We start from the raw sequence: 26054 nt of genomic DNA, 5'->3' as shown, positions 1-26054 counted from the left end.
AATGGACAGGGCAACAACTAGTACAGAAAGGGACAGGGCAACAACTCTTACAGAAAGGGACAGGGCAACAACTCTTACAGAAAGGGACAGGGCAACAACTAGTACAGAAAGGGACAGGGCAACAACTCTTACAGAAATGGACAGGGCAACAACTAGTACAGAAAGGGACAGGGCAACAACTCTTACAGAAAGGGACAGGGCAACAACTCTTACAGAAAGGGACAGGGCAACAACTCTTACAGAAAGGGACAGGGCAACAACTCTTACAGAAAGGGACAGGGCAACAACTCTTACAATTCCAACTATTGAATCCTGCGAGATACTGATCTGAATTATACAACTACCTTTTTGCCAAAGTGGAGATGATGAAAAACATGTTTTGCCCTCCAGACGTCTATATCGGTCTGATAATGCTAGTAAAGGCCCAGTGCACTACTTTTTTTATTTTATTCATATTTTATTTCTATTCTGATTTTTCAGTGGGTGGTGCAGCACCTCTACTTCCTGTGGCTTTGAACATTCATGCAAACACTCAAAACAGACACACACACTTACACAGGTCCAGACACACACACTTACACAGGTCCAGACACACACACACTCCTAACATGATTAATCTAGTGACATGTAGTTCCATGTTAGAGAGTACAGGAGTCAAAGACTTTAGGATTATGATATTACCCACTGGGCACAGACAGCAGTCAGTTCAACGTGTAGTTCTGATTTACATTTGGTTGAGTTGTCAACTAATGTGAATTCAACAAAAAGGTTGCAAGTTGGGTAAGAAAAATAAGAAAATCCCTTACGTTGATGACTTTATGCAAATCCAAACAGTTTTCCACGTTAATTCAACGTCGTCACATGTAATTTTTTTTGTTGAAATGAGGTGGAATCAACGTTTATTCAACCAGTTTTTGCCCAGTGGGTAGGGTTGATTCCAGGAATCTTCTAACTGCAATTTCTAGGAAAACTTGGACATTTTGGGAAAGCTACCGGCATTGTGCAACTCTAATTAGGACTAGGATTAAGCCATGCTAGTGATTTGAGGAATGTCAGCCCAGGATTGACTCATTGCTGTGTGCTGATTTAATTCAATGCATGTTTGTTACAAATGTTTTACTTCTGCTGTCTTGGAACAGGTCAAACAGATTACCTGTATAAATGAGGGGCACACAAACAAACAAACAAAACAAACAAGACAAAAACAAACAAACGACAAAACAAATAGAGAAAACTAACAAACAAGACAAAACAAACAGAGAAAACAAACAAACAAACAAACAAGACAAAACAAACAGAGAAAACAAACAAACAAACAAGACAAAACAAACAGAGAAAACAAACAAACAAACAAGACAAAACTGTCTGACCCAGTGGCGACCATCTTGGACGGCCATCTTACCTTGACCCTCTCCTTGCAGAGGAAGTATGCGGTAGCGTGCAGGACATCGGCAGCATGTGAGGAGTTGTGGTAGGAGTTGGTGGAGTGGTAGTTAGCCTCGATCCCCTGCAGCCAGGAGCGGAGAGTGGACTCGGGACAGCTCAGGAACTCACACACCCCGAACCGAGAGAAGATCTTCAGGCCCAGATAGGTCAGAGGCCTGGGAGGAGAGAATTACCAGACCTCATGAAGGTTAGGGCTAACAGCATGGAGGAGTTAAATACCACAGAGTTAAGTACCGTACACTGTGTAACCACATCTCTTCTGCCATAACACAGTTTCCCAATCCAATCCCTCTACATTTACATTTTAGTCATTTAGCAGACGCTCTTATCCAGAGCGACTTACAGTTAGTGAGTGCATACATTATTTTTTTATTTTTCATACTGGCCCCCCGTGGGAATCGAACCCACAACCCTGGCGTTGCAAACGCCATGCTCTACCAACTGAGCTACATCCCTGCCGGCCATTCCCTCCCCTACCCTGGACGACGCTGGGCCAATTGTGCGCCGCCCTATGGGTCTCCCGGTCACGGCCGGCTACGACAGAGCCTGGATTCGAACCAGGATCTCTAGTGACACAGATAGCACTGCAATGCAGTGCCTTAGACCACTGCGCCACTCGGGAGAACACTCAACAGGTAGGTTACATCACACAATATGACTGATATTCATGGAGTGTGTCTCAGATGGCACCCTATTCCCTATATAGTGCACTACTTTTCACCAGGGCCCATATGGGTGATTCCTCACGAAACCCGCCAAAATAAAACATGATTTGGGGGATTTTCACATAATGTAATCCCATAGAATGGTCCTTTGAAGGAAGGATTGTTGGCATATATTTGATATTTGCATCTTAAAGACATGTTCTGGTAGTTTGGCGACTAAGAATGTATTTGATAAACCTGCCGCTTTGGGCTGGATGTGTCAATTTGTAGTTCATACATGCATAATCTATGAGCAGAATTAATCTTACCTCAATTAGCTACGAAATCCCTAGTTTGAAAATGACTGTTTCTTGAAGCTGCCTTGCGCCATTTTCCCTACATTTCCCCCCACGTGGGCCAGCCCCCTAGCAATTCGAGTTCTAGCCAATGAGCTTCAGCCCCTCGCATTTGAGCTTACCGGAGAATCTCTTTAAAGCATAATTGAGAAATAATGAATTTATGTTTTAATATTTGTGACATTTTGGCCTTATACAGGCCTCCTTTAAAACTCCATAATGTTTAATCTGTAGATGAAACAAAACAAACATTGGTGTCATATAAAAGTTCACCGCTTGCTCTGTAATGTGAGTAGGATTTAGATTTCTGCAACTTAAATGAATACAGAAAAATATAAACATGAATATAGAAAATATACCGTTTTTGAATTTGGCAAATTTTTCAATGTATTGTTGAACAAGAACATAATATACTCTACGGGCATATCAAAGTTCCATAGTGGGATCTCTGCTACTGTTAGAGTTATGATTTGTTAGCATTACCAACAGAGTGAATGTGAAAATGGATTCTAAAATGACCAGCCCTCTGCTGGTGATTTGCAGGACGTGCAATGATACAAGTAAAAGGAGGGCTGTGATTGGTTACATTGCCTACTATGCCAATTTCTATGTATAAAATGGGCCATAACTTTAAAACTAGCAGAGATCCCACTCAGGAACTTTGATATGCCTGTAGAGTATATTATCTTCAACAATATATTGAAAAATTTGGCAAATTAAAAACATATTCATGTTTATATTTGTCAATATTCATAAATTAATGTAAGAAAATTGTTATTGAAATCAAAATACTATTCATATTACAGAGCAAGAGATAAAGGTTCATATGACACCAATGTTTGCTTTGTACCTACAGATGAAACATCATCAAGTCTTAAAGGAGGCCTGGGTAAAGCCACAATGTCACAAATATTTCAACTTCAATTCATTATTTCTCAAATATGCTTTTAGATACAAATGCCAAATATATGTCAATAATCATTCCTCCAAATGAACATGCTATGGATAAAATTAAGTGAAAATCCCCCAAATCATGGTATTTATTTGTCCTGGTTTCGTAAGGAATCACCCATATGGCTCTGGTTAAAAGTAGTGCACTATACAGGGAATATGGTCCCATTTAGGACACAAACATTAGCTCTCCAGTCTGTGTACAGTACTGAAACAGATAGAGTTTTAGGAGCTCTGTATTTCTGTAGCTCTGGCCCTCTCTAAACCAAACCACAGTAGAGATGTATGTTGTAATCTCCCCTCACCGTTTCAGGCAGGCAGTCTCCAGGTTGAAGTTGTTATTACAGTGTTAAAATCTCCCCTCACCGTTTCAGGCAGGCAGTCTCCAGGTTGAAGGTGTTATTACAGTGTTAAAATCTCCCCTCACCGTTTCAGGCAGGCAGTCTCCAGGTTGAAGCTGTTATTACAGTGTTAAAATCTCCCCTCACCGTTTCAGGCAGGCAGTCTCCAGGTTGAAGCTGTTATTACAGTGTTAAAATCTCCCCTCACCGTTTCAGGCAGGCAGTCTCCAGGTTGAAGCTGTTATTACAGTGTTAAAATCTCCCCTCACCGTTTCAGGCAGGCAGTCTCCAGGTTGAATATGTTATTACAGTGTTAAAATCTCCCCTCACCGTTTCAGGCAGGCAGTCTCCAGGTTGAAGATGTCAAAGTCCCAGGAGTCTTCATTCTCCATCGTCTGGGCAACGCGAGGAGGGATGTCATTCAACGACAGGGGCATGGCTAAGTGACTCGGGAGGTGGGGCTCTGAGAGGGAGGAGGGTGGGGGGGATGAGAGAGACAAATCAAAATGGAGCTTTACGTGATCATCTTCATCATCATCTTCATCACTATGCCAGGAGAACAATACTGTACGTACGCTTGGTAGCAAAGATGTATTCGTTTCCTGACAATCTGCGCAAGCCATCCTGTGAAGGAATAAGAGAGAGAGAGAGAGAGAGACGAAAATATAAAAATATCTAACATAATAATTATACTAGTCAATAGTTTCAGAATTCTGGAGCAAACACTGTCTGTCAAATCAAATGAATATCATCAATGTCATTCAACTCCTACGCCCAATCCATAACCATGTATCACTTTAATAGATGTTTCCTCATCCTTCTTCTGTTATGATGCAAGTGTTTGGGAGGCACAGACAGACATGTAGAGTTAGAACTAACCCCCTTGTTCCTCTACCAGACAGACATGTAGAGTTAGAACTAACCCCCTTGTTCCTCTACCAGACAGACATGTAGAGTTAGAACTAACCCCCTTGTTCCTCTACCAGACAGACATGTAGAGTTAGAACTAACCCCCTTGTTCCTCTACCAGACAGACATGTAGAGTTAGAACTAACCCCCTTGTTCCTCTACCAGACAGACATGTAGAGTTAGAACTAACCCCCTTGTTCCTCTACCAGACAGACATGTAGAGTTAGAACTAACCCCCTTGTTCCTCTACCAGACAGACATGTAGAGTTAGAACTAACCCCCTTGTTCCTCTACCAGACAGACATGTAGAGTTAGAACTAACCCCCTTGTTCCTCTACCAGACAGACATGTAGAGTTAGAACTAACCCCCTTGTTCCTCTACCAGACAGACATGTAGAGTTAGAACTAACCCCCTTTTTCCTCTACCAGACATACATGTAGAGTTAGAACTAACCCCCTTGTGCCTCTACCAGACATACATGTAGAGTTAGAACTAACCCCCTTGTGCCTCTACCAGACAGACATGTAGAGTTAGAACTAACCCCCTTGTTCCCCTACCAGACAGACATGTAGAGTTAGAACTAACCCCCTTGTTCCTCTACCAGACAGACATGTAGAGTTAGAACTAACCCCCTTGTTCCTCTACCAGACAGACATGTAGAGTTAGAACTAACCCCCTTGTTCCTCTACCAGACAGACATGTAGAGTTAGAACTAACCCCCTTGTTCCTCTACCAGACATACATGTAATGAGTTAGAACTAACCCCCTTGTTCCTCTACCAGACAGACATGTAGAGTTAGAACTAACCCCCTTGTTCCTCTACCAGACAGACATGTAATGAGTTAGAACTAACCCCCTTGTTCCTCTACCAGACAGACATGTAGAGTTAGAACTAACCCCCTTGTTCCTCTACCAGACAGACATGTAGAGTTAGAACTAACCCCCTTGTTCCTCTACCAGACAGACATGTAGAGTTAGAACTAACCCCCTTGTTCCCCTACCAGACAGACATGTAGAGTTAGAACTAACCCCCTTGTTCCTCTACCAGACAGACATGTAGAGTTAGAACTAACCCCCTTGTTCCTCTACCAGACAGACATGTAGAGTTAGAACTAACCCCCTTGTTCCTCTACCAGACAGACATGTAGAGTTAGAACTAACCCCCTTGTTCCTCTACCAGACATACATGTAATGAGTTAGAACTAACCCCCTTGTTCCTCTACCAGACAGACATGTAGAGTTAGAACTAACCCCCTTGTTCCTCTACCAGACAGACATGTAATGAGTTAGAACTAACCCCCTTGTTCCTCTACCAGACAGACATGTAGAGTTAGAACTAACCCCCTTGTTCCTCTACCAGACATACATGTAGAGTTAGAACTAACCCCCTTGTTCCTCTACCAGACAGACATGTAGAGTTAGAACTAACCCCCTTGTTCCTCTACCAGACATACATGTAGAGTTAGAACTAACCCCCTTGTTCCTCTACCAGACAGACATGTAGAGTTAGAACTAACCCCCTTGTTCCTCTACCAGACAGACATGTAGAGTTAGAACTAACTCCCTTGTTCCTCTACCAGACAGACATGTAGAGTTAGAACTAACCCCCTTGTTCCTCTACCAGACATACATGTAGAGTTAGCACTAACCCCCTTGTTCCTCTACCAGACAGACATGTAGAGTTAGAACTAACCCCCTTGTTCCTCTACCAGACAGACATGTAGAGTTAGAACTAACCCCCTTGTTCCTCTACCAGACAGACATGTAGAGTTAGAACTAACTCCCTTGTTCCTCTACCAGACAGACATGTAGAGTTAGAACTAACCCCCTTGTTCCTCTACCAGACAGACATGTAGAGTTAGAACTAACCCCCTTGTTCCTCTACCAGACAGACATGTAGAGTTAGAACTAACCCCCTTGTTCCTCTACCAGACAGACATGTAGAGTTAGAACTAACCCCCTTGTTCCTCTACCAGACATACATGTAGAGTTAGCACTAACCCCCTTGTTCCTCTACCAGACATACATGTAGAGTTAGAACTAACCCCCTTGTTCCTCTACCAGACATACATGTAGAGTTAGAACTAACCCCCTTGTTCCTCTACCAGACAGACATGTAGAGTTAGAACTAACCCCCTTGTCCCTCTACCAGACAGACATGTAGTTAGAACTAACCCCCTTGTCCCTCTACCAGACAGACATGTAGAGTTAGAACTAACCCCCTTATTCCTCTACCAGACAGACATGTAGAGTTAGAACTAACCCCCTTGTTCCTCTACCAGACATACATGTAATGAGTTAGAACTAACCCCCTTGTTCCTCTACCAGACAGACATGTAGAGTTAGAACTAACCCCCTTGTTCCTCTACCAGACATACATGTAATGAGTTAGAACTAACCCCCTTGTTCCTCTACCAGACAGACATGTAGAGTTAGAACTAACCCCCTTGTTCCTCTACCAGACAGACATGTAGAGTTAGAACTAACCCCCTTGTTCCTCTACCAGACAGACATGTAGAGTTAGAACTAACCCCCTTGTTCCTCTACCAGACAGACATGTATAGTTAGAACTAACCCCCTTGTTCCTCTACCAGACAGACATGTATAGTTAGAACTAACCCCCTTGTTCCTCTACCAGACAGACATGTAGAGTTAGAACTAACCCCCTTGTTCCTCTACCAGACATACATGTAGAGTTAGAACTAACCCCCTTGTTCCTCTACCAGACAGACATGTAGAGTTAGAACTAACCCCCTTGTTCCTCTACCAGACAGACATGTAGAGTTAGAACTAACCCCCTTGTTCCTCTACCAGACAGACATGTAGTTAGAACTAACCCCCTTGTCCCTCTACCAGACAGACATGTAGAGTTAGAACTAACCCCCTTGTTCCTCTACCAGACAGACATGTAGAGTTAGAACTAACCCCCTTGTTCCTCTACCAGACATACATGTAATGAGTTAGAACTAACCCCCTTGTTCCTCTACCAGACAGACATGTAGAGTTAGAACTAACCCCCTTGTTCCTCTACCAGACAGACATGTAATGAGTTAGAACTAACCCCCTTGTTCCTCTACCAGACAGACATGTAGAGTTAGAACTAACCCCCTTGTTCCTCTACCAGACAGACATGTAGAGTTAGAACTAACCCCCTTGTTCCTCTACCAGACAGACATGTAGAGTTAGAACTAACCCCCTTGTTCCTCTACCAGACAGACATGTAGAGTTAGAACTAACCCCCTTGTTCCTCTACCAGACAGACATGTAGAGTTAGAACTAACCCCCTTGTTCCTCTACCAGACAGACATGTAATGAGTTAGAACTAACCCCCTTGTGCCTCTACCAGACAGACATGTAGAGTTAGAACTAACCCCCTTGTTCCTCTACCAGACAGACATGTAGAGTTAGAACTAACCCCCTTGTTCCTCTACCAGACAGACATGTAGAGTTAGAACTAACCCCCTTGTCCTCTACCAGACAGACATGTAGAGTTAGAACTAACCCCCTTGTTCCTCTACCAGACAGACATGTAGAGTTAGAACTAACCCCCTTGTTCCTCTACCAGACAGACATGTAGAGTTAGAACTAACCCCCTTGTTCCTCTACCAGACAGACATGTAGAGTTAGAACTAACCCCCTTGTTCCTCTACCAGACAGACATATAGAGTTAGAACTAACCCCCTTGTTCCTCTACCAGACAGACATGTAGAGTTAGAACTAACCCCCTTGTTCCTCTACCAGACAGACATGTAGAGTTAGAACTAACCCCCTTGTTCCTCTACCATACAGACATGTAGAGTTAGAACTAACCCCCTTGTTCCTCTACCAGACAGACATATAGAGTTAGAACTAACCCCCTTGTTCCTCTACCAGACAGACATGTAGAGTTAGAACTAACCCCCTTGTTCCTCTACCAGACAGACATGTAGAGTTATAACTAACCCCCTTGTTCCTCTACCAGACATACATGTAATGAGTTAGAACTAACCCCCTTGTTCCTCTACCATACAGACATGTAGAGTTAGAACTAACCCCCTTGTTCCTCTACCAGACAGACATATATAATTAGAACTAACCCCCTTGTTCCTCTACCAGACAGACATGTAGAGTTAGAACTAACCCCCTTGTTCCTCTACCAGACAGACATGTAATGAGTTAAAACTAACCCCCTTGTTCCTCTACCAGACAGACATGTAATGAGTTAAAACTAACCCCATTGTTCCACTACCAGACATACATGTAGAGTTACAACTAACCCCATTGTTCCTCTACCAGACAGACATGTAGAGTTAGAACTAACCCCCTTGTTCCTCTACCAGACAGACATGTAGAGTTAGAACTAACCCCCTTGTTCCTCTACCAGACAGACATGTAGAGTTAGAACTAACCCCCTTGTTCCTCTACCAGACAGACATGTAGAGTTAGAACTAACCCCCTTGTTCCTCTACCAGACAGACATGTAGAGTTAGAACTAACCCCCTTGTTCCTCTACCAGACAGACATGTAGAGTTAGAACTAACCCCCTTGTTCCTCTACCAGACAGACATGTAGAGTTAGAACTAACCCCCTTGTTCCTCTACCAGACAGACATGTAGAGTTAGAACTAACCCCCTTGTGCCTCTACCAGACAGACATGTAGAGTTAGAACTAACCCCCTTGTTCCTCTACCAGACAGACATGTAGAGTTAGAACTAACCCCCTTGTTCCTCTACCAGACAGACATGTAATGAGTTAGAACTAACCCCCTTGTTCCTCTACTAGACAGACATGTAGAGTTAGAACTAACCCCCTTGTTCCTCTACCATACATACATGTAATGAGTTAGAACTAACCCCCTTGTTCCTCTACCAGACAGACATGTAGAGTTAGAACTAACCCCCTTGTTCCTCTACCAGACAGACATGTAGAGTTAGAACTAACCCCCCTGTTCCTCTACCAGACAGACATGTAGAGTTAGAACTAACCCCCTTGTTCCTCTACCAGACAGACATGTAATGAGTTAGAACTAACCCCCTTGTTCCTCTACCAGACAGACATGTAGAGTTAGAACTAACCCCATCGTTCCTCTACCAGACAGACATGTAGAGTTAGAACTAACCCCCTTGTTCCTCTACCAGACAGACATGTAGAGTTAGAACTAACCCCCTTGTTCCTCTACCAGACAGACATGTAGAGTTAGAACTAACCCCCTTGTTCCTCTACCAGACAGACATGTAGAGTTAGAACTAACCCCCTTGTTCCTCTACCAGACAGACATGTAGAGTTAGAACTAACCCCCTTGTTCCTCTACCAGACAGACATGTAGAGTTAGAACTAACCCCCTTGTTCCTCTACCAGACAGACATGTAGAGTTAGAACTAACCCCCTTGTTCCTCTACCAGACAGACATATAGAGTTAGAACTAACCCCCTTGTTCCTCTACCAGACAGACATGTAGAGTTAGAACTAACCCCCTTGTTCCTCTACCAGACAGACATGTAGAGTTAGAACTAACCCCCTTGTTCCTCTACCAGACACACATGTAGAGTTAGAACTAACCCCCTTGTTCCTCTACCAGACAGACATGTAGAGTTAGAACTAACCCCCTTGTTCCTCTACCAGACACACATGTAGAGTTAGAATTAACCCCCTTGTTCCTCTACCAGACAGACATGTAGCGTTAGAACTAACCCCCTTGTTCCTCTACCAGACATACATGTAATGAGTTAGAACTAACCCCCTTGTTCCTCTACCAGACAGACATATAGAGTTAGAATTAACCCCCTTGTTCCTCTACCAGACAGACATGTAGCGTTAGAACTAACCCCCTTGTTCCTCTACCAGACATACATGTAATGAGTTAGAACTAACCCCCTTGTTCCTCTACCAGACAGACATGTAGAGTTAGAACTAACCCCCTTGTTCCTCTACCAGACAGACATGTAGAGTTAGAACTAACCCCCTTGTTCCTCTACCAGACAGACATGTAGAGTTAGAACTAACCCCCTTGTTCCTCTACCAGACAGACATGTAGAGTTAGAACTAACCCCCTTGTTCCTCTACCAGACAGACATGTAGAGTTAGAACTAACCCCCTTGTTCCTCTACCAGACAGACATGTAGAGTTAGAACTAACCCCCTTGTTCCTCTACCAGACAGACATGTAGAGTTAGAACTAACCCCCTTGTTCCTCTACCAGACAGACATGTAGAGTTAGAACTAACCCCCTTGTTCCCCTACCAGACAGACATGTAGAGTTAGAACTAACTCCCTTGTTCCTCTACCAGACAGACATGTAGAGTTAGAACTAACCCCCTTGTTCCTCTACCAGACAGACATGTAGAGTTAGAACTAACCCCCTTGTTCCTCTACCAGACAGACATGTAGAGTTAGAACTAACCCCCTTGTTCCTCTACCAGACAGACATGTAGAGTTAGAACTAACCCCCTTGTTCCTCTACCAGACAGACATGTAATGAGTTAGAACTAACCCCCTTGTTCCTCTACCAGACAGACATGTAGAGTTAGAACTAACCCCCTTGTTCCTCTACCAGACAGACATGTAGAGTTAGAACTAACCCCCTTGTTCCTCTACCAGACAGACATGTAGAGTTAGAACTAACCCCCTTGTTCCTCTACCAGACAGACATGTAGAGTTAGAACTAACCCCCTTGTTTTCCTCTACCAGACAGACATGTAGAGTTAGAACTAACCCCCTTGTTCCTCTACCAGACAGACATGTAGAGTTAGAACTAACCCCCTTGTTCCTCTACCAGACAGACATGTAGAGTTAGAACTAACCCCCTTGTTCCTCTACCAGACAGACATGTAGAGTTAGAACTAACCCCCTTGTTCCTCTACCAGACAGACATGTAGAGTTAGAACTAACCCACTTGTTCCTCTACCAGACAGACATGTAGAGTTAGAACTAACCCCCTTGTTCCCCTACCAGACAGACATGTAATGAGTTAGAACTAACCCCCTTGTTCCTCTACCAGACAGACATGTAGAGTTAGAACTAACCCCCTTGTTCCTCTACCAGACAGACATGTAGAGTTAGAACTAACCCCCTTGTTCCTCTACTAGACAGACATGTAGAGTTAGAACTAACCCCCTTGTTCCTCTACCAGACATACATGTAATGAGTTAGAACTAACTCCCTTGTTCCCCTACCAGACAGACATGTAGAGTTAGAACTAACCCCCTTGTCCCTCTACTAGACATACACGTAGAGTTAGAACTAACCCCCTTGTTCCTCTACCAGACAGACATGTAGAGTTAGAACTAACCCCCTTGTTCCTCTACCAGACAGACATGTAGAGTTAGAACTAACCCCCTTGTTCCTCTACCAGACAGACATGTAATGAGTTAGAACTAACCCCCTTGTTCCTCTACCAGACAGACATGTAGAGTTAGAACTAACTCCCTTGTTCCTCTACCAGACAGACATGTAGAGTTAGAACTAACCCCCTTGTTCCTCTACCAGACAGACATGTAGAGTTAGAACTAACCCCCTTGTTCCTCTACCAGACAGACATGTAGAGTTAGAACTAACCCCCTTGTTCCTCTACCAGACAGACATGTAGAGTTAGAACTAACCCCCTTGTTCCTCTACCAGACAGACATGTAGAGTTAGAACTAACCCCCTTGTTCCTCTACCAGACAGACATATAGAGTTAGAACTAACCCCCTTGTTCCTCTACCAGACAGACATGTAGAGTTAGAACTAACCCCCTTGTTCCTCTACCAGACAGACATGTAGAGTTAGAACTAACCCCCTTGTTCCTCTACCAGACAGACATGTAATGAGTTAGAACTAACCCCCTTGTGCCTCTACTAGACAGACATGTAGAGTTAGAACTAACCCCCTTGTTCCTCTACCAGACAGACATGTAATGAGTTAGAACTAACTAATGTTGCAGCCAAGGTTAAGTCTGTGTAAATCAAACTAAAATATGGTTTGGAGAATGTTTATTACCACATTTGTGAACCGTACAGTGGTGTCAAAATGGACACTATAAAACAGATATAAATCCAATGTGGACCATGTCAATGTGTCACACAAGTCTATAATGGATCTCTCCAAAATCCTTATGACATTTTCCTGTTGTTGTCACCACAGCAGGCTACAGCACATTGTGGATGGGCATTGGCCAAGGCAGCTATAGCATCTGTAGTGTGTGTGTTCCTGTTGTTGTCACCACAGCACGGTTTGGCTGTGAATGACACACACTCTGAGGTGAGAGAGATGATTTCTCTGCTCTTAACTGAATGGCTCTCAGTATCTCACAGCACGGCTGTGGAGTAGTAGCTAACAGGAAGTACTCTCACCATGGCTACTACAGCGTCTGCAGTGTGTGTGTGTGTGTGTCACTGAGAGAGGAGTGTTTACTTAGCGAGTGAGAAAGGAAGAGGAGCAGGGTTCATCTTTGACCCTACATTGTCGGATCGCAGCGGTGCTTCTGTACACAGCAGCTATTTAAAGACTGTCCTCTCCTCATTCCACAACAGCTCAGCTCCGCTTTGAACATTCTGTCTGTGTGGCGCTATCTGCTCAATGCACAGGGAATCAATCGCTATAACTACAGTACTGGCCTAGAAAAAAAATCACTCTACATGCAGTACTAAATCAGTTTTGGGTGGAAAAAAAGATCTTGCTCCACAGAATATATAGCTAATGGTAAACGTATTAAACCCATGACAATCTATATAAATAATCATCTGGAATGGACCACCACACAAGATAACAATACCATTCAGATAGTTCATGGCTCTCTGATTTCATCTGTCTATAGTCCGTCCTCCCTCCCCCCTTCTCTCTCTCCCTCCCTCCCTCCCTCTCTCCCTCCCTCTCTCCCTCCCTCGCTCCCTCCCCCTCTCTCTCCCCCCTCTCTCCCTCCCTCACTCTCTCTCTCCCTCCCTCCCCCCTCCCCCCTCTCTCTCTCTCCTCCCCCTCTCTCCCTCCCTCCCCCTCCCCCTCTCTCTCCTCCCCCTCTCTCTCCTCTCCCTCTCCCCCCTCTCTCCCCCTCTCTCTCCCTCTCTCTCCCTCTCCCCCTCTCTCTCCCTCTCTCACTCTCTCCCCCCCCTCCCCCTCTCTCTCCCTCTCTCACTCTCTCCCCCCCCCTCTCTCTCTCTCTCTCCCCCTCTCTCACATACATCCTGTCAGTCTATGTTCAAGTAAAGTCATGCTCATTCATCTAGTCTTCCTAAGAACAGGATGTTTCCAGACCACTGGAGACCAGAGGAAGACAGGAGTGTCAGCCAGTGTGTGTGTTTCAGTATGTGTTTCTGATTCAGTGTGTGTGTGTTTAAGTGTGTATGTTTCAGTGTGTGTGTTTCAGTGTGTGTGTGTGTGTGTTTCAGTGTGTGTGTGTGTGTGTGTGTGTTTCAGTGTTTTAGTGTGTGTGTTTCAGTGTGTCAGTGTGTGTTTCAGTGTGTCAGTGTGTGTTTCAGTGTGTGTTTCAGTGTGTCAGTGTGTGTTTCAGTGTGTGTTTCAGTGTGTCAGTGTGTGTTTCAGTGTGTGTCAGTGTGTGTGTTTCAGTGTGTCAGTGTGTGTGTGTTTCAGTGTGTGTTTCAGTGTGTGTGTCAGTGTGTGTGTGTTTCAGTGTGTGTTTCAGTGTGTCAGTGTGTGTTTCAGTGTGTGTTTCAGTGTTTCAGTGTGTGTTTCAGTGTGTCAGTGTGTGTTTCAGTGTGTCAGTGTGTGTTTCAGTGTGTCAGTGTGTGTTTCAGTGTGTCAGTGTGTGTTTCAGTGTGTCAGTATGTGTTTCAGTGTGTGTTTGTTTCAGTGTGTGTTTCAGTGTGTGTGTGTGTTTCAGTGTGTCAGTGTGTGTTTCAGTGTGTGTTTCAGTGTGTCAGTGTGTGTTTCAGTGTGTGTTTGTTTCAGTGTGTCGGTGTGTGTTTCAGTGTGTTTGTGTTTGTGTGGCCTTTCCTCTCAAGCCGACTGGAGCACAAAGGACAATCTATCACTTCCTCTGAGGCATCAGCCAGGACTGGCAACCTGGCACCCTCTCTCTCTACTCTGACACACACACACACACACACACACACACACACACACACACACACACACACAGTAAACAGAGACACACACAGGCTCACGTACACATTACTGTACACAGGCGTGCATACACACACTTCCTCCTTGGTGCCCAGCTGAGGAGAGTAGAGCTCTGCATCTATTGACCCCTAACCCCTGACCCTTACCGTCATCAGTCCTCCCACCAGGTCGTTAGTATGGGGGTCTTCCTCCTTGGTGCCCAGCTGAGGAGAGTAGAGCTCTGCATCTATTGACCCCTAACCCCTGACCCTTACCGTCATCAGTCCTCCCACCAGGTCGTTAGTATGGGGGTCTTCCTCCTTGGTGCCCAGCTGAGGAGAGTAGAGCTCTGCATCTATTGACCCCTAACCCCTGACCCTTACCGTCATCAGTCCTCCCACCAGGTCGTTAGTATGGGGGTCTTCCTCCTTGGTGCCCAGCTGAGGAGAGTAGAGCTCTGTGGTCCTCAGGATCTCCAGGACCCGGTCCAGGGCCTCTGCTACAGGCATAGGACTAGACTCCTGGGCCGCGTTGATGATGTTGATCACCTGGAGGGACGAGGGGGTTCAGTGGTATAATTTGTATTTATCTCTGTCATCTTTCTATATGTTTACTGTGGCCATGTACAGTATGTGGTAAACAAATGTATGCCAATAAAACATTTGAATTAGAGCGAGAGAAAGAAAGATATCATGGTTAGATACAGAAAGATATCATGGTTAGATACAGAAAGATATCATGGTTAGATACAGAAAGATATCATGGTTAGATACAGAAAGATATCATGGTTAGATACAGAAAGATATCATGGTTAGATACAGAAAGATATCATGGTTAGATACAGAAAGATATCATGGTTAGATAGAGAGAGAGATATCATGGTTAGATACAGAAAGATATCATGGTTAGATAGAGAGAGAGATATCATGGTTAGATAGAGAGAGAGATATCATGTTTCTACTACAGCCAGAGACTGAGGAGAGGTGGGAGTAGTTTCTACTACAGCCAGAGACTGAGGAGAGGTGGGAGTAGTTTATACTACAGCCAGAGACTGAGGAGAGGTGGGAGTAGTTTCTACTACAGCCAGAGACTGGGGAGAGGTGGGAGTAGTTTCTACTACAGCCAGAGACTGAGGAGAGGTGGGAGTAGTTTATACTACAGCCAGAGACTGAGGAGAGGTGGGAGTAGTTTCTACTACAGCCAGAGACTGAGGAGAGGTGGGAGTAGTTTATACTACAGCCAGAGACTGAGGAGAGGTGGGAGTAGTTTCTACTACAGCCAGAGACTGAGGAGAGGTGGGAGTAGTTTCTACTACAGCCAGAGACTGGGGAGAGGTGGGAGTAGTTTCTACTACAGCCAGAGACTGAGGAGAGGTGGGAGTAGTTTCTACTACAGCCAGAGACTGAGGAGAGGTGGGAGTAGTTTCTACTACAGCCAGAGACTGGGGAGAGGTGGGAGTAGTTTCTACTACAGCCAGAGACTGAGGAGAGGTGGGAGTAGTTTATACTACAGCCAGAGACTGAGGAGAGGTGGGAGTAGTTTCTACTACAGCCAGAGACTGAGGAGAGGTGGGAGTAGTTTATACTACAGCCAGAGACTGAGGAGAGGTGGGAGTAGTTTCTACTACAGCCAGAGACTGAGGAGAGGTGGGAGTAGTTTATACTACAGCCAGAGACTGAGGAGAGGTGGGAGTAGTTTCTACTACAGCCAGAGACTGAGGAGAGGTGGGAGTAGTTTATACTACAGCCAGAGACTGGGGAGAGGTGGGAGTAGTTTCTACTACAGCCAGAGACTGGGGAGAGGTGGGAGTAGTTTCTACTACAGCCAGAGACTGGGGAGAGGTGGGAGTAGTTTATACTACAGCCAGAGACTGAGGAGAGGTGGGAGTAGTTTCTACTACAGCCAGAGACTGAGGAGAGGTGGGAGTAGTTTCTACTACAGCCAGAGACTGAGGAGAGGTGGGAGTAGTTTCTACTACAGCCAGAGACTGAGGAGAGGTGGGAGTAGTTTCTACTACAGCCAGAGACTGAGGAGAGGTGGGAGTAGTTTCTACTACAGCCAGAGACTGAGGAGAGGTGGGAGTAGTTTCTACTACAGCCAGAGACTGAGGAGAGGTGGGAGTAGTTTCTACTACAGCCAGAGACTGAGGAGAGGTGGGAGTAGTTTATACTACAGCCAGAGACTGAGGAGAGGTGGGAGTAGTTTATACTACAGCCAGAGACTGAGGAGAGGTGGGAGTAGTTTCTACTACAGCCAGAGACTGAGGAGAGGTGGGAGTAGTTTCTACTACAGCCAGAGACTGAGGAGAGGTGGGAGTAGTTTCTACTACAGCCAGAGACTGGGGAGAGGTGGGAGTAGTTTCTACTACAGCCAGAGACTGAGGAGAGGTGGGAGTAGTTTCTACTACAGCCAGAGACTGGGGAGAGGTGGGAGTAGTTTCTACTACAGCCAGAGACTGGGGAGAGGTGGGAGTAGTTTCTACTACAGCCAGAGACTGGGGAGAGGTGGGAGTAGTTTCTACTACAGCCAGAGACTGGGGAGAGGTGGGAGTAGTTTCTACTACAGCCAGAGACTGAGGAGAGGTGGGAGTAGTTTCTACTACAGCCAGAGACTGAGGAGAGGTGGGAGTAGTTTCTACTACAGCCAGAGACTGAGGAGAGGTGGGAGTAGTTTATACTACAGCCAGAGACTGAGGAGAGGTGGGAGTAGTTTCTACTACAGCCAGAGACTGAGGAGAGGTGGGAGTAGTTTCTACTACAGCCAGAGACTGAGGAGAGGTGGGAGTAGTTTCTACTACAGCCAGAGACTGAGGAGAGGTGGGAGTAGTTTATACTACAGCCAGAGACTGAGGAGAGGTGGGAGTAGTTTATACTACAGCCAGAGACTGAGGAGAGGTGGGAGTAGTTTCTACTACAGCCAGAGACTGAGGAGAGGTGGGAGTAGTTTCTACTACAGCCAGAGACTGAGGAGAGGTGGGAGTAGTTTATACTACAGCCAGAGACTGAGGAGAGGTGGGAGTAGTTTCTACTACAGCCAGAGACTGAGGAGAGGTGGGAGTAGTTTATACTACAGCCAGAGACTGGGGAGAGGTGGGAGTAGTTTCTACTACAGCCAGAGACTGAGGAGAGGTGGGAGTAGTTTATACTACAGCCAGAGACTGAGGAGAGGTGGGAGTAGTTTCTACTACAGCCAGAGACTGAGGAGAGGTGGGAGTAGTTTCTACTACAGCCAGAGACTGAGGAGAGGTGGGAGTAGTTTCTACTACAGCCAGAGACTGAGGAGAGGTGGGAGTAGTTTCTACTACAGCCAGAGACTGAGGAGAGGTGGGAGTAGTTTCTACTACAGCCAGAGACTGAGGAGAGGTGGGAGTAGTTTCTACTACAGCCAGAGACTGAGGAGAGGTGGGAGTAGTTTATACTACAGCCAGAGACTGAGGAGAGGTGGGAGTAGTTTCTACTACAGCCAGAGACTGAGGAGAGGTGGGAGTAGTTTCTACTACAGCCAGAGACTGGGGAGAGGTGGGAGTAGTTTCTACTACAGCCAGAGACTGAGGAGAGGTGGGAGTAGTTTATACTACAGCCAGAGACTGAGGAGAGGTGGGAGTAGTTTCTACTACAGCCAGAGACTGAGGAGAGGTGGGAGTAGTTTCTACTACAGCCAGAGACTGAGGAGAGGTGGGAGTAGTTTCTACTACAGCCAGAGACTGAGGAGAGGTGGGAGTAGTTTATACTACAGCCAGAGACTGAGGAGAGGTGGGAGTAGTTTATACTACAGCCAGAGACTGAGGAGAGGTGGGAGTAGTTTCTACTACAGCCAGAGACTGAGGAGAGGTGGGAGTAGTTTATACTACAGCCAGAGACTGGGGAGAGGTGGGAGTAGTTTATACTACAGCCAGAGACTGAGGAGAGGTGGGAGTAGTTTCTACTACAGCCAGAGACTGAGGAGAGGTGGGAGTAGTTTCTACTACAGCCAGAGACTGAGGAGAGGTGGGAGTAGTTTCTACTACAGCCAGAGACTGAGGAGAGGTGGGAGTAGTTTCTACTACAGCCAGAGACTGAGGAGAGGTGGGAGTAGTTTCTACTACAGCCAGAGACTGAGGAGAGGTGGGAGTAGTTTCTACTACAGCCAGAGACTGAGGAGAGGTGGGAGTAGTTTATACTACAGCCAGAGACTGAGGAGAGGTGGGAGTAGTTTATACTACAGCCAGAGACTGGGGAGAGGTGGGAGTAGTTTCTACTACAGCCAGAGACTGAGGAGAGGTGGGAGTAGTTTCTACTACAGCCAGAGACTGAGGAGAGGTGGGAGTAGTTTCTACTACAGCCAGAGACTGAGGAGAGGTGGGAGTAGTTTATACTACAGCCAGAGACTGGGGAGAGGTGGGAGTAGTTTCTACTACAGCCAGAGACTGAGGAGAGGTGGGAGTAGTTTATACTACAGCCAGAGACTGAGGAGAGGTGGGAGTAGTTTCTACTACAGCCAGAGACTGAGGAGAGGTGGGAGTAGTTTATACTACAGCCAGAGACTGGGGAGAGGTGGGAGTAGTTTATACTACAGCCAGAGACTGGGGAGAGGTGGGAGTAGTTTCTACTACAGCCAGAGACTGAGGAGAGGTGGGAGTAGTTTATACTACAGCCAGAGACTGAGGAGAGGTGGGAGTAGTTTCTACTACAGCCAGAGACTGGGGAGAGGTGGGAGTAGTTTATACTACAGCCAGAGACTGGGGAGAGGTGGGAGTAGTTTCTACTACAGCCAGAGACTGGGGAGAGGTGGGAGTAGTTTATACTACAGCCAGAGACTGAGGAGAGGTGGGAGTAGTTTCTACTACAGCCAGAGACTGAGGAGAGGTGGGAGTAGTTTATACTACAGCCAGAGACTGGGGAGAGGTGGGAGTAGTTTCTACTACAGCCAGAGACTGAGGAGAGGTGGGAGTAGTTTCTACTACAGCCAGAGACTGGGGAGAGGTGGGAGTAGTTTATACTACAGCCAGAGACTGGGGAGAGGTGGGAGTAGTTTATACTACAGCCAGAGACTGGGGAGAGGTGGGAGTAGTTTATACTACAGCCAGAGACTGGGGAGAGGTGGGAGTAGTTTATACTACAGCCAGAGACTGAGGAGAGGTGGGAGTAGTTTATACTACAGCCAGAGACTGGGGAGAGGTGGGAGTAGTTTCTACTACAGCCAGAGACTGAGGAGAGGTGGGAGTAGTTTCTACTACAGCCAGAGACTGAGGAGAGGTGGGAGTAGTTTATACTACAGCCAGAGACTGAGGAGAGGTGGGAGTAGTTTATACTACAGCCAGAGACTGAGGAGAGGTGGGAGTAGTTTCTACTACAGCCAGAGACTGAGGAGAGGTGGGAGTAGTTTCTACTACAGCCAGAGACTGGGGAGAGGTGGGAGTAGTTTCTACTACAGCCAGAGACTGAGGAGAGGTGGGAGTAGTTTCTACTACAGCCAGAGACTGAGGAGAGGTGGGAGTAGTTTCTACTACAGCCAGAGACTGAGGAGAGGTGGGAGTAGTTTCTACTACAGCCAGAGACTGGGGAGAGGTGGGAGTAGTTTCTACTACAGCCAGAGACTGAGGAGAGGTGGGAGTAGTTTCTACTACAGCCAGAGACTGGGGAGAGGTGGGAGTAGTTTATACTACAGCCAGAGACTGAGGAGAGGTGGGAGTAGTTTATACTACAGCCAGAGACTGAGGAGAGGTGGGAGTAGTTTCTACTACAGCCAGAGACTGAGGAGAGGTGGGAGTAGTTTATACTACCGCCAGAGACTGAGGAGAGGTGGGAGTAGTTTATACTACAGCCAGAGACTGAGGAGAGGTGGGAGTAGTTTCTACTACAGCCAGAGACTGAGGAGAGGTGGGAGTAGTTTCTACTACAGCCAGAGACTGAGGAGAGGTGGGACAATTGTAGGAACTGACAGAACTAACTTGATGCAGCTGTATACAGTTTGCACACACACACACACACACACACACACACACACACACACACACACACACACACACAGCATAAAGATATCAGCACACATCATCAGCAGCTCCTCCCATTGCTTTATTCTAGGAGGGAACAGCTACAGGGATTGACTACAGTGTCATGTGACGAAACTCAGGAACTCCCCGCAGTCATGTGACAGAAACTTGGGGACTAGGAGTGGTCATGTGACGGAACCTTGGGGACTAGGAGTGGTCATATGACAGAACCTTGGGGACTAGGAGTGGTCATGTGACGGAACCTTGGGGACGAGGATTTATCATGTGACGGAACCTTGGGGACGAGGATTTATCATGTGACGGAACTTTGAGTACCACAGAGATCCTATTAAATGACTATATTACTATATACTAAATGACGGAGTTGTGTAAGTAATTCAATGAAACGTAGCTACCTTGGTGATTGGAGCTTCGATGGTCATGGAGTGGATTCTGGCCATGGAGGAGTGCCTTCTCTGCGAACTGCCTGTAAACACGAGGACAAACTCAACCACAACTAAGCTTTATACCAAAGATACATCAGCAAATAACACAATGGCTTACAGACTATTTACTAACTGTTTTACTAACTACATACTAATGGGAACCATCCTAAATTAGGTCTATTTACTAACTGTTTTACTAACTACGTACTAATGGGAACCAGCCTAAATTAGGTCTATTTACTAACTGTTTTACTAACTACGTACTAATGGGAACCAGCCTAAATTAGGTCTATTTACTAACTGTTTTACTAACTACGTACTAATGGGAACCAGCCTAAGTTAGGTCTATTTACAAACTGTTTTACTAACTACATACTAATGGGAACCATCCTAAATTAGGTCTATTTACTAACTGTTTTACTAACTACGTACTAATGGGAACCAGCCTAAATTAGGTCTATTTACTAACTGTTTTACTAACTACGTACTAATGGGAACCAGCCTAAATTAGGTCTATTTACTAACTGTTTTACTAACTACGTACTAATGGGGACCATCCTAAATTAGGTCTATTTACTAACTGTTTTACTAACTACGTACTAATGGGAACCAGCCTAAATTAGGTATATTTACAAACTGTTTTACTAACTACATACTAATGGGAACCATCCTAAATTAGGTCTATTTACTAACTGTTTTACTAACTACGTACTAATGGGAACCAGCCTAAATTATGTCTATTTACTAACTGTTTTACTAACTACGTACTAATGGGAACCAGCCTAAATTAGGTCTATTTACTAACTGTTTTACTAACTACGTACTAATGGGAACCAGCCTAAATTAGGTCTATTTACTAACTGTTTTACTAACTACGTACTAATGGGAACCATCCTAAATTAGGTCTATTTACTAACTGTTTTACTAACTACGTACTAATGGGAACCAGCCTAAATTAGGTCTATTTACTAACTGTTTTACTAACTACGTACTAATGGGAACCAGCCTAAATTAGGTCTATTTACTAACTGTTTTACTAACTACGTACTAATGGGAACCAGCCTAAGTTAGGTCTATTTACTAACTGTTTTACTAACTACGTACTAATGGGAACCAGCCTAAATTAGGTCTATTTACTAACTGTTTTACTAACTACGTACTAATGGGAACCAGACTAAATTAGGTCTATTTACTAACTGTTTTACTAACTACGTATTAATGGGAACCAGCCTAAATTAGGTCTATTTACAAACTGTTTTACTAACTACGTACTAATGGGAACCAGCCTAAATTAGGTCTATTTACTAACTGTTTTACTAACTACGTACTAATGGGAACCAGCCTAAATTAGGTCTATTTACTAACTGTTTTACTAACTATGTACTAATGGGAACCATCCTAAATTAGGTCTATTTACTAACTGTTTTACTAACTATGTACTAATGGGAACCATCCTAAATTAGGTCTATTTACTAACTGTTTTACTAACTACGTACTAATGGGAACCAGCCTAAATTATGTCTATTTACTAACTGTTTTACTAACTACGTACTAATGGGAACCAGCCTAAATTAGGTCTATTTACTAACTGTTTTACTAACGATGTACTAATGGGAACCAGCCTAAATTAGGTCTATTTACTAACTGTTTTACTAACTACATACTAATGGGAACCATCCTAAATTAGGTCTATTTACTAACTGTTTTACTAACTACGTACTAATGGGAACCAGCCTAAATTAGGTCTATTTACTAACTGTTTTACTAACTACATACTAATGGGAACCATCCTAAATTAGGTCTATTTACTAACTGTTTTACTAACTATGTACTAATGGGAACCATCCTAAATTAGGTCTATTTACTAACTGTTTTACTAACTACGTACTAATGGGAACCAGCCTAAATTAGGTCTATTTACTAACTGTTTTACTAACTACGTACTAATGGGAACCAGCCTAAATTAGGTCTATTTACTAACTGTTTTACTAACTACGTACTAATGGGAACCAGCCTAAATTAGGTCTATTTACTAACTGTTTTACTAACTACGTACTAATGGGAACCAGCCTAAGTTAGGTCTATTTACTAACTGTTTTACTAACTACGTACTAATGGGAACCAGCCTAAATTAGGTCTATTTACTAACTGTTTTACTAACTACGTACTAATGGGAACCAGCCTAAATTAGGTCTATTTACTAACTGTTTTACTAACTACGTATTAATGGGAACCAGCCTAAATTAGGTCTATTTACAAACTGTTTTACTAACTACGTACTAATGGGAACCAGCCTAAATTAGGTCTATTTACTAACTGTTTTACTAACTACGTACTAATGGGAACCAGCCTAAATTAGGTCTATTTACTAACTGTTTTACTAACTATGTACTAATGGGAACCATCCTAAATTAGGTCTATTTACTAACTGTTTTACTAACTACGTACTAATGGGAACCATCCTAAATTAGGTCTATTTACTAACTGTTTTACTAACTACGTACTAATGGGAACCAGCCTAAATTATGTCTATTTACTAACTGTTTTACTAACTACGTACTAATGGGAACCAGCCTAAATTAGGTCTATTTACTAACTGTTTTACTAACGATGTACTAATGGGAACCAGCCTAAATTAGGTCTATTTACTAACTGTTTTACTAACTACATACTAATGGGAACCATCCTAAATTAGGTCTATTTACTAACTGTTTTACTAACTACGTACTAATGGGAACCAGCCTAAATTAGGTCTATTTACTAACTGTTTTACTAACTACATACTAATGGGAACCATCCTAAATTAGGTCTATTTACTAACTGTTTTACTAACTATGTACTAATGGGAACCATCCTAAATTAGGTCTATTTACTAACTGTTTTACTAACTACGTACTAATGGGAACCAGCCTAAATTAGGTCTATTTACTAACTGTTTTACTAACTACATACTAATGGGGACCATCCTAAATTAGGTCTATTTACTAACTGTTTTACTAACTACGTACTAATGGGAACCAGCCTAAATTAGGTCTATTTACTAACTGTTTTACTAACTACATACTAATGGGAACCATCCTAAATTAGGTCTATTTACTAACTGTTTTACTAACTACGTACTAATGGGAACCATCCTAAATTAGGTCTATTTACTAACTGTTTTACTAACTACATACTAATGGGAACCATCCTAAATTAGGTCTATTTACTAACTGTTTTACTAACTACGTACTAATGGGAACCAGCCTAAATTAGGTCTATTTACTAACTGTTTTACTAACTACATACTAATGGGAACCATCCTAAATTAGGTCTATTTACTAACTGTTTTACTAACTACGTACTAATGGGAACCATCCTAAATTAGGTCTATTTACTAACTGTTTTACTAACTACATACTAATGGGAACCATCCTAAATTAGGTCTATTTACTAACTGTTTTACTAACTACGTACTAATGGGAACCATCCTAAATTAGGTCTATTTACTAACTGTTTTACTAACTACGTACTAATGGGAACCATCCTAAATTAGGTCTATTTACTAACTGTTTTACTAACTACGTACTAATGGGAACCATCCTAAATTAGGTCTATTTACTAACTGTTTTACTAACTACGTACTAATGGGAACCAGACTAAATTAGGTCTAAAAAGAGTCTAAATGAGAAAAGAGACGAGGAGAGACCAGGAGAGGAAGACTTCACCGTAGACGCAACGACACTGGCTTTTTCCTCACTAGTCACATGTCATGATAAGTATCTATCTCCAAAGATGTGTCCAATAAACAAGTAGAAGTCAAATAATAATAATAATCAACTAATATTAATACATTTAATTTGTAACGCTGTTTTAATAGAAAAACAGGTGCTCAACAGAAGACTTGTCTTTCATAAGGTCTCTAGAATATTTCCATAGTCTCCCTCTCTGTCCCACTCCTCTCACCATCGCTCCCTCGAGACGTAGTTGATCTGACATCCAACGAGCCTTTCCTCCGGTCCTTATGCTTACTGGACTGGATGTCTAGGGAGGGGAAAACACACACACAGGCACACACACACACACACGTTTGTTTTACTATCCTTGTGTGGACCCAAACAATTGATTCCCATTCAAAATCCTATTTTCCCTAACCCTTAACCTTAACCCCTAACCCTAACTCGAATCCCTAATTTTAACCCTAACCCTAACCACTAAGCCTAAAATAGCCTTTTTCCTTGTGGTCCCAACAGGACTTCAGGTCCCAACAGGACTTCAGGTCCCAACAAGGATAGTAAAACCAAAACTTACACAGGTCATCCTTCAGGTATGTTCTGTATGTCCTTCTAGTTACAGGTATGTTCTGTATGTCCTTCTAGTTACAGGTATGTTCTGTATGTCCTTCTAGTTACAGGTATGTTCTATATGTCCTTCTAGTTACAGCAGGTATGTTCTGTATGTCCTTCTAGTTACAGGTATGCTCTGTATGTCCTTCTAGTTACAGGTATGTTCTGTATGTCCTTCTAGTTACAGGTATGTTCTGTATGTCCTTCTAGTTACAGGTATGTTCTGTATGTCCTTCTAGTTACAGCAGGTATGTTCTGTGTGTCCTTCTAGTTACAGCAGGTATGTTCTGTATGTCCTTCTAGTTACAGGTATGTTCTGTATGTCCTTCTAGTTACAGCAGGTATGTTCTGTGTGTCCTTCTAGTTACAGCAGGTATGTTCTGTATGTCCTTCTAGTTACAGGTATGTTCTGTATGTCCTTCTAGTTACAGCAGGTATGTTCTGTATGTCCTTCTAGTTACAACAGGTATGTTCTGTATGTCCTTCTAGTTACAGGTATGTTCTGTATGTCCTTCTAGTTACAGGTATGTTCTGTATGTCCTTCTAGTTACAGCAGGTATGCTCTGTATGTCCTTCTAGTTACAGGTATGCTCTGTATGTCCTTCTAGTTACAGGTATGTTCTGTATGTCCTTCTAGTTACAGGTATGTTC

General features: G+C 43.8%; 1 protein-coding gene across 1 annotated transcript in view; it reads right to left on the bottom strand.

Annotated features, from left to right (window-relative positions):
• pde8a (phosphodiesterase 8A) overlaps positions 1-26054 on the bottom strand; it is a gene marked incomplete at its 5' end in the record, with an annotated part of 55956 nt that overhangs the window by 12228 nt on the left and 17674 nt on the right. The window contains 6 exons of the mRNA XM_084196528.1: positions 1403-1601; positions 4069-4201; positions 4314-4362; positions 15045-15209; positions 21049-21119; positions 25024-25101. Of these exons, the coding sequence (XP_084052654.1) occupies positions 1403-1601; positions 4069-4201; positions 4314-4362; positions 15045-15209; positions 21049-21119; positions 25024-25101 (695 nt within the window). The remainder of the gene's footprint in view (positions 1-1402; positions 1602-4068; positions 4202-4313; positions 4363-15044; positions 15210-21048; positions 21120-25023; positions 25102-26054) is intronic.

The sequence above is a fragment of the Coregonus lavaretus genome (assembly GCF_964263955.1).
Source record: "Coregonus lavaretus genome assembly, contig: HAP1_SCAFFOLD_1225, whole genome shotgun sequence".
Lineage (NCBI taxonomy): Eukaryota > Metazoa > Chordata > Actinopteri > Salmoniformes > Salmonidae > Coregonus > Coregonus lavaretus.
The sequence above is the reverse complement of the archived record's forward strand: the minus strand, read 5'-3'. Positions and strand labels throughout refer to the sequence as shown.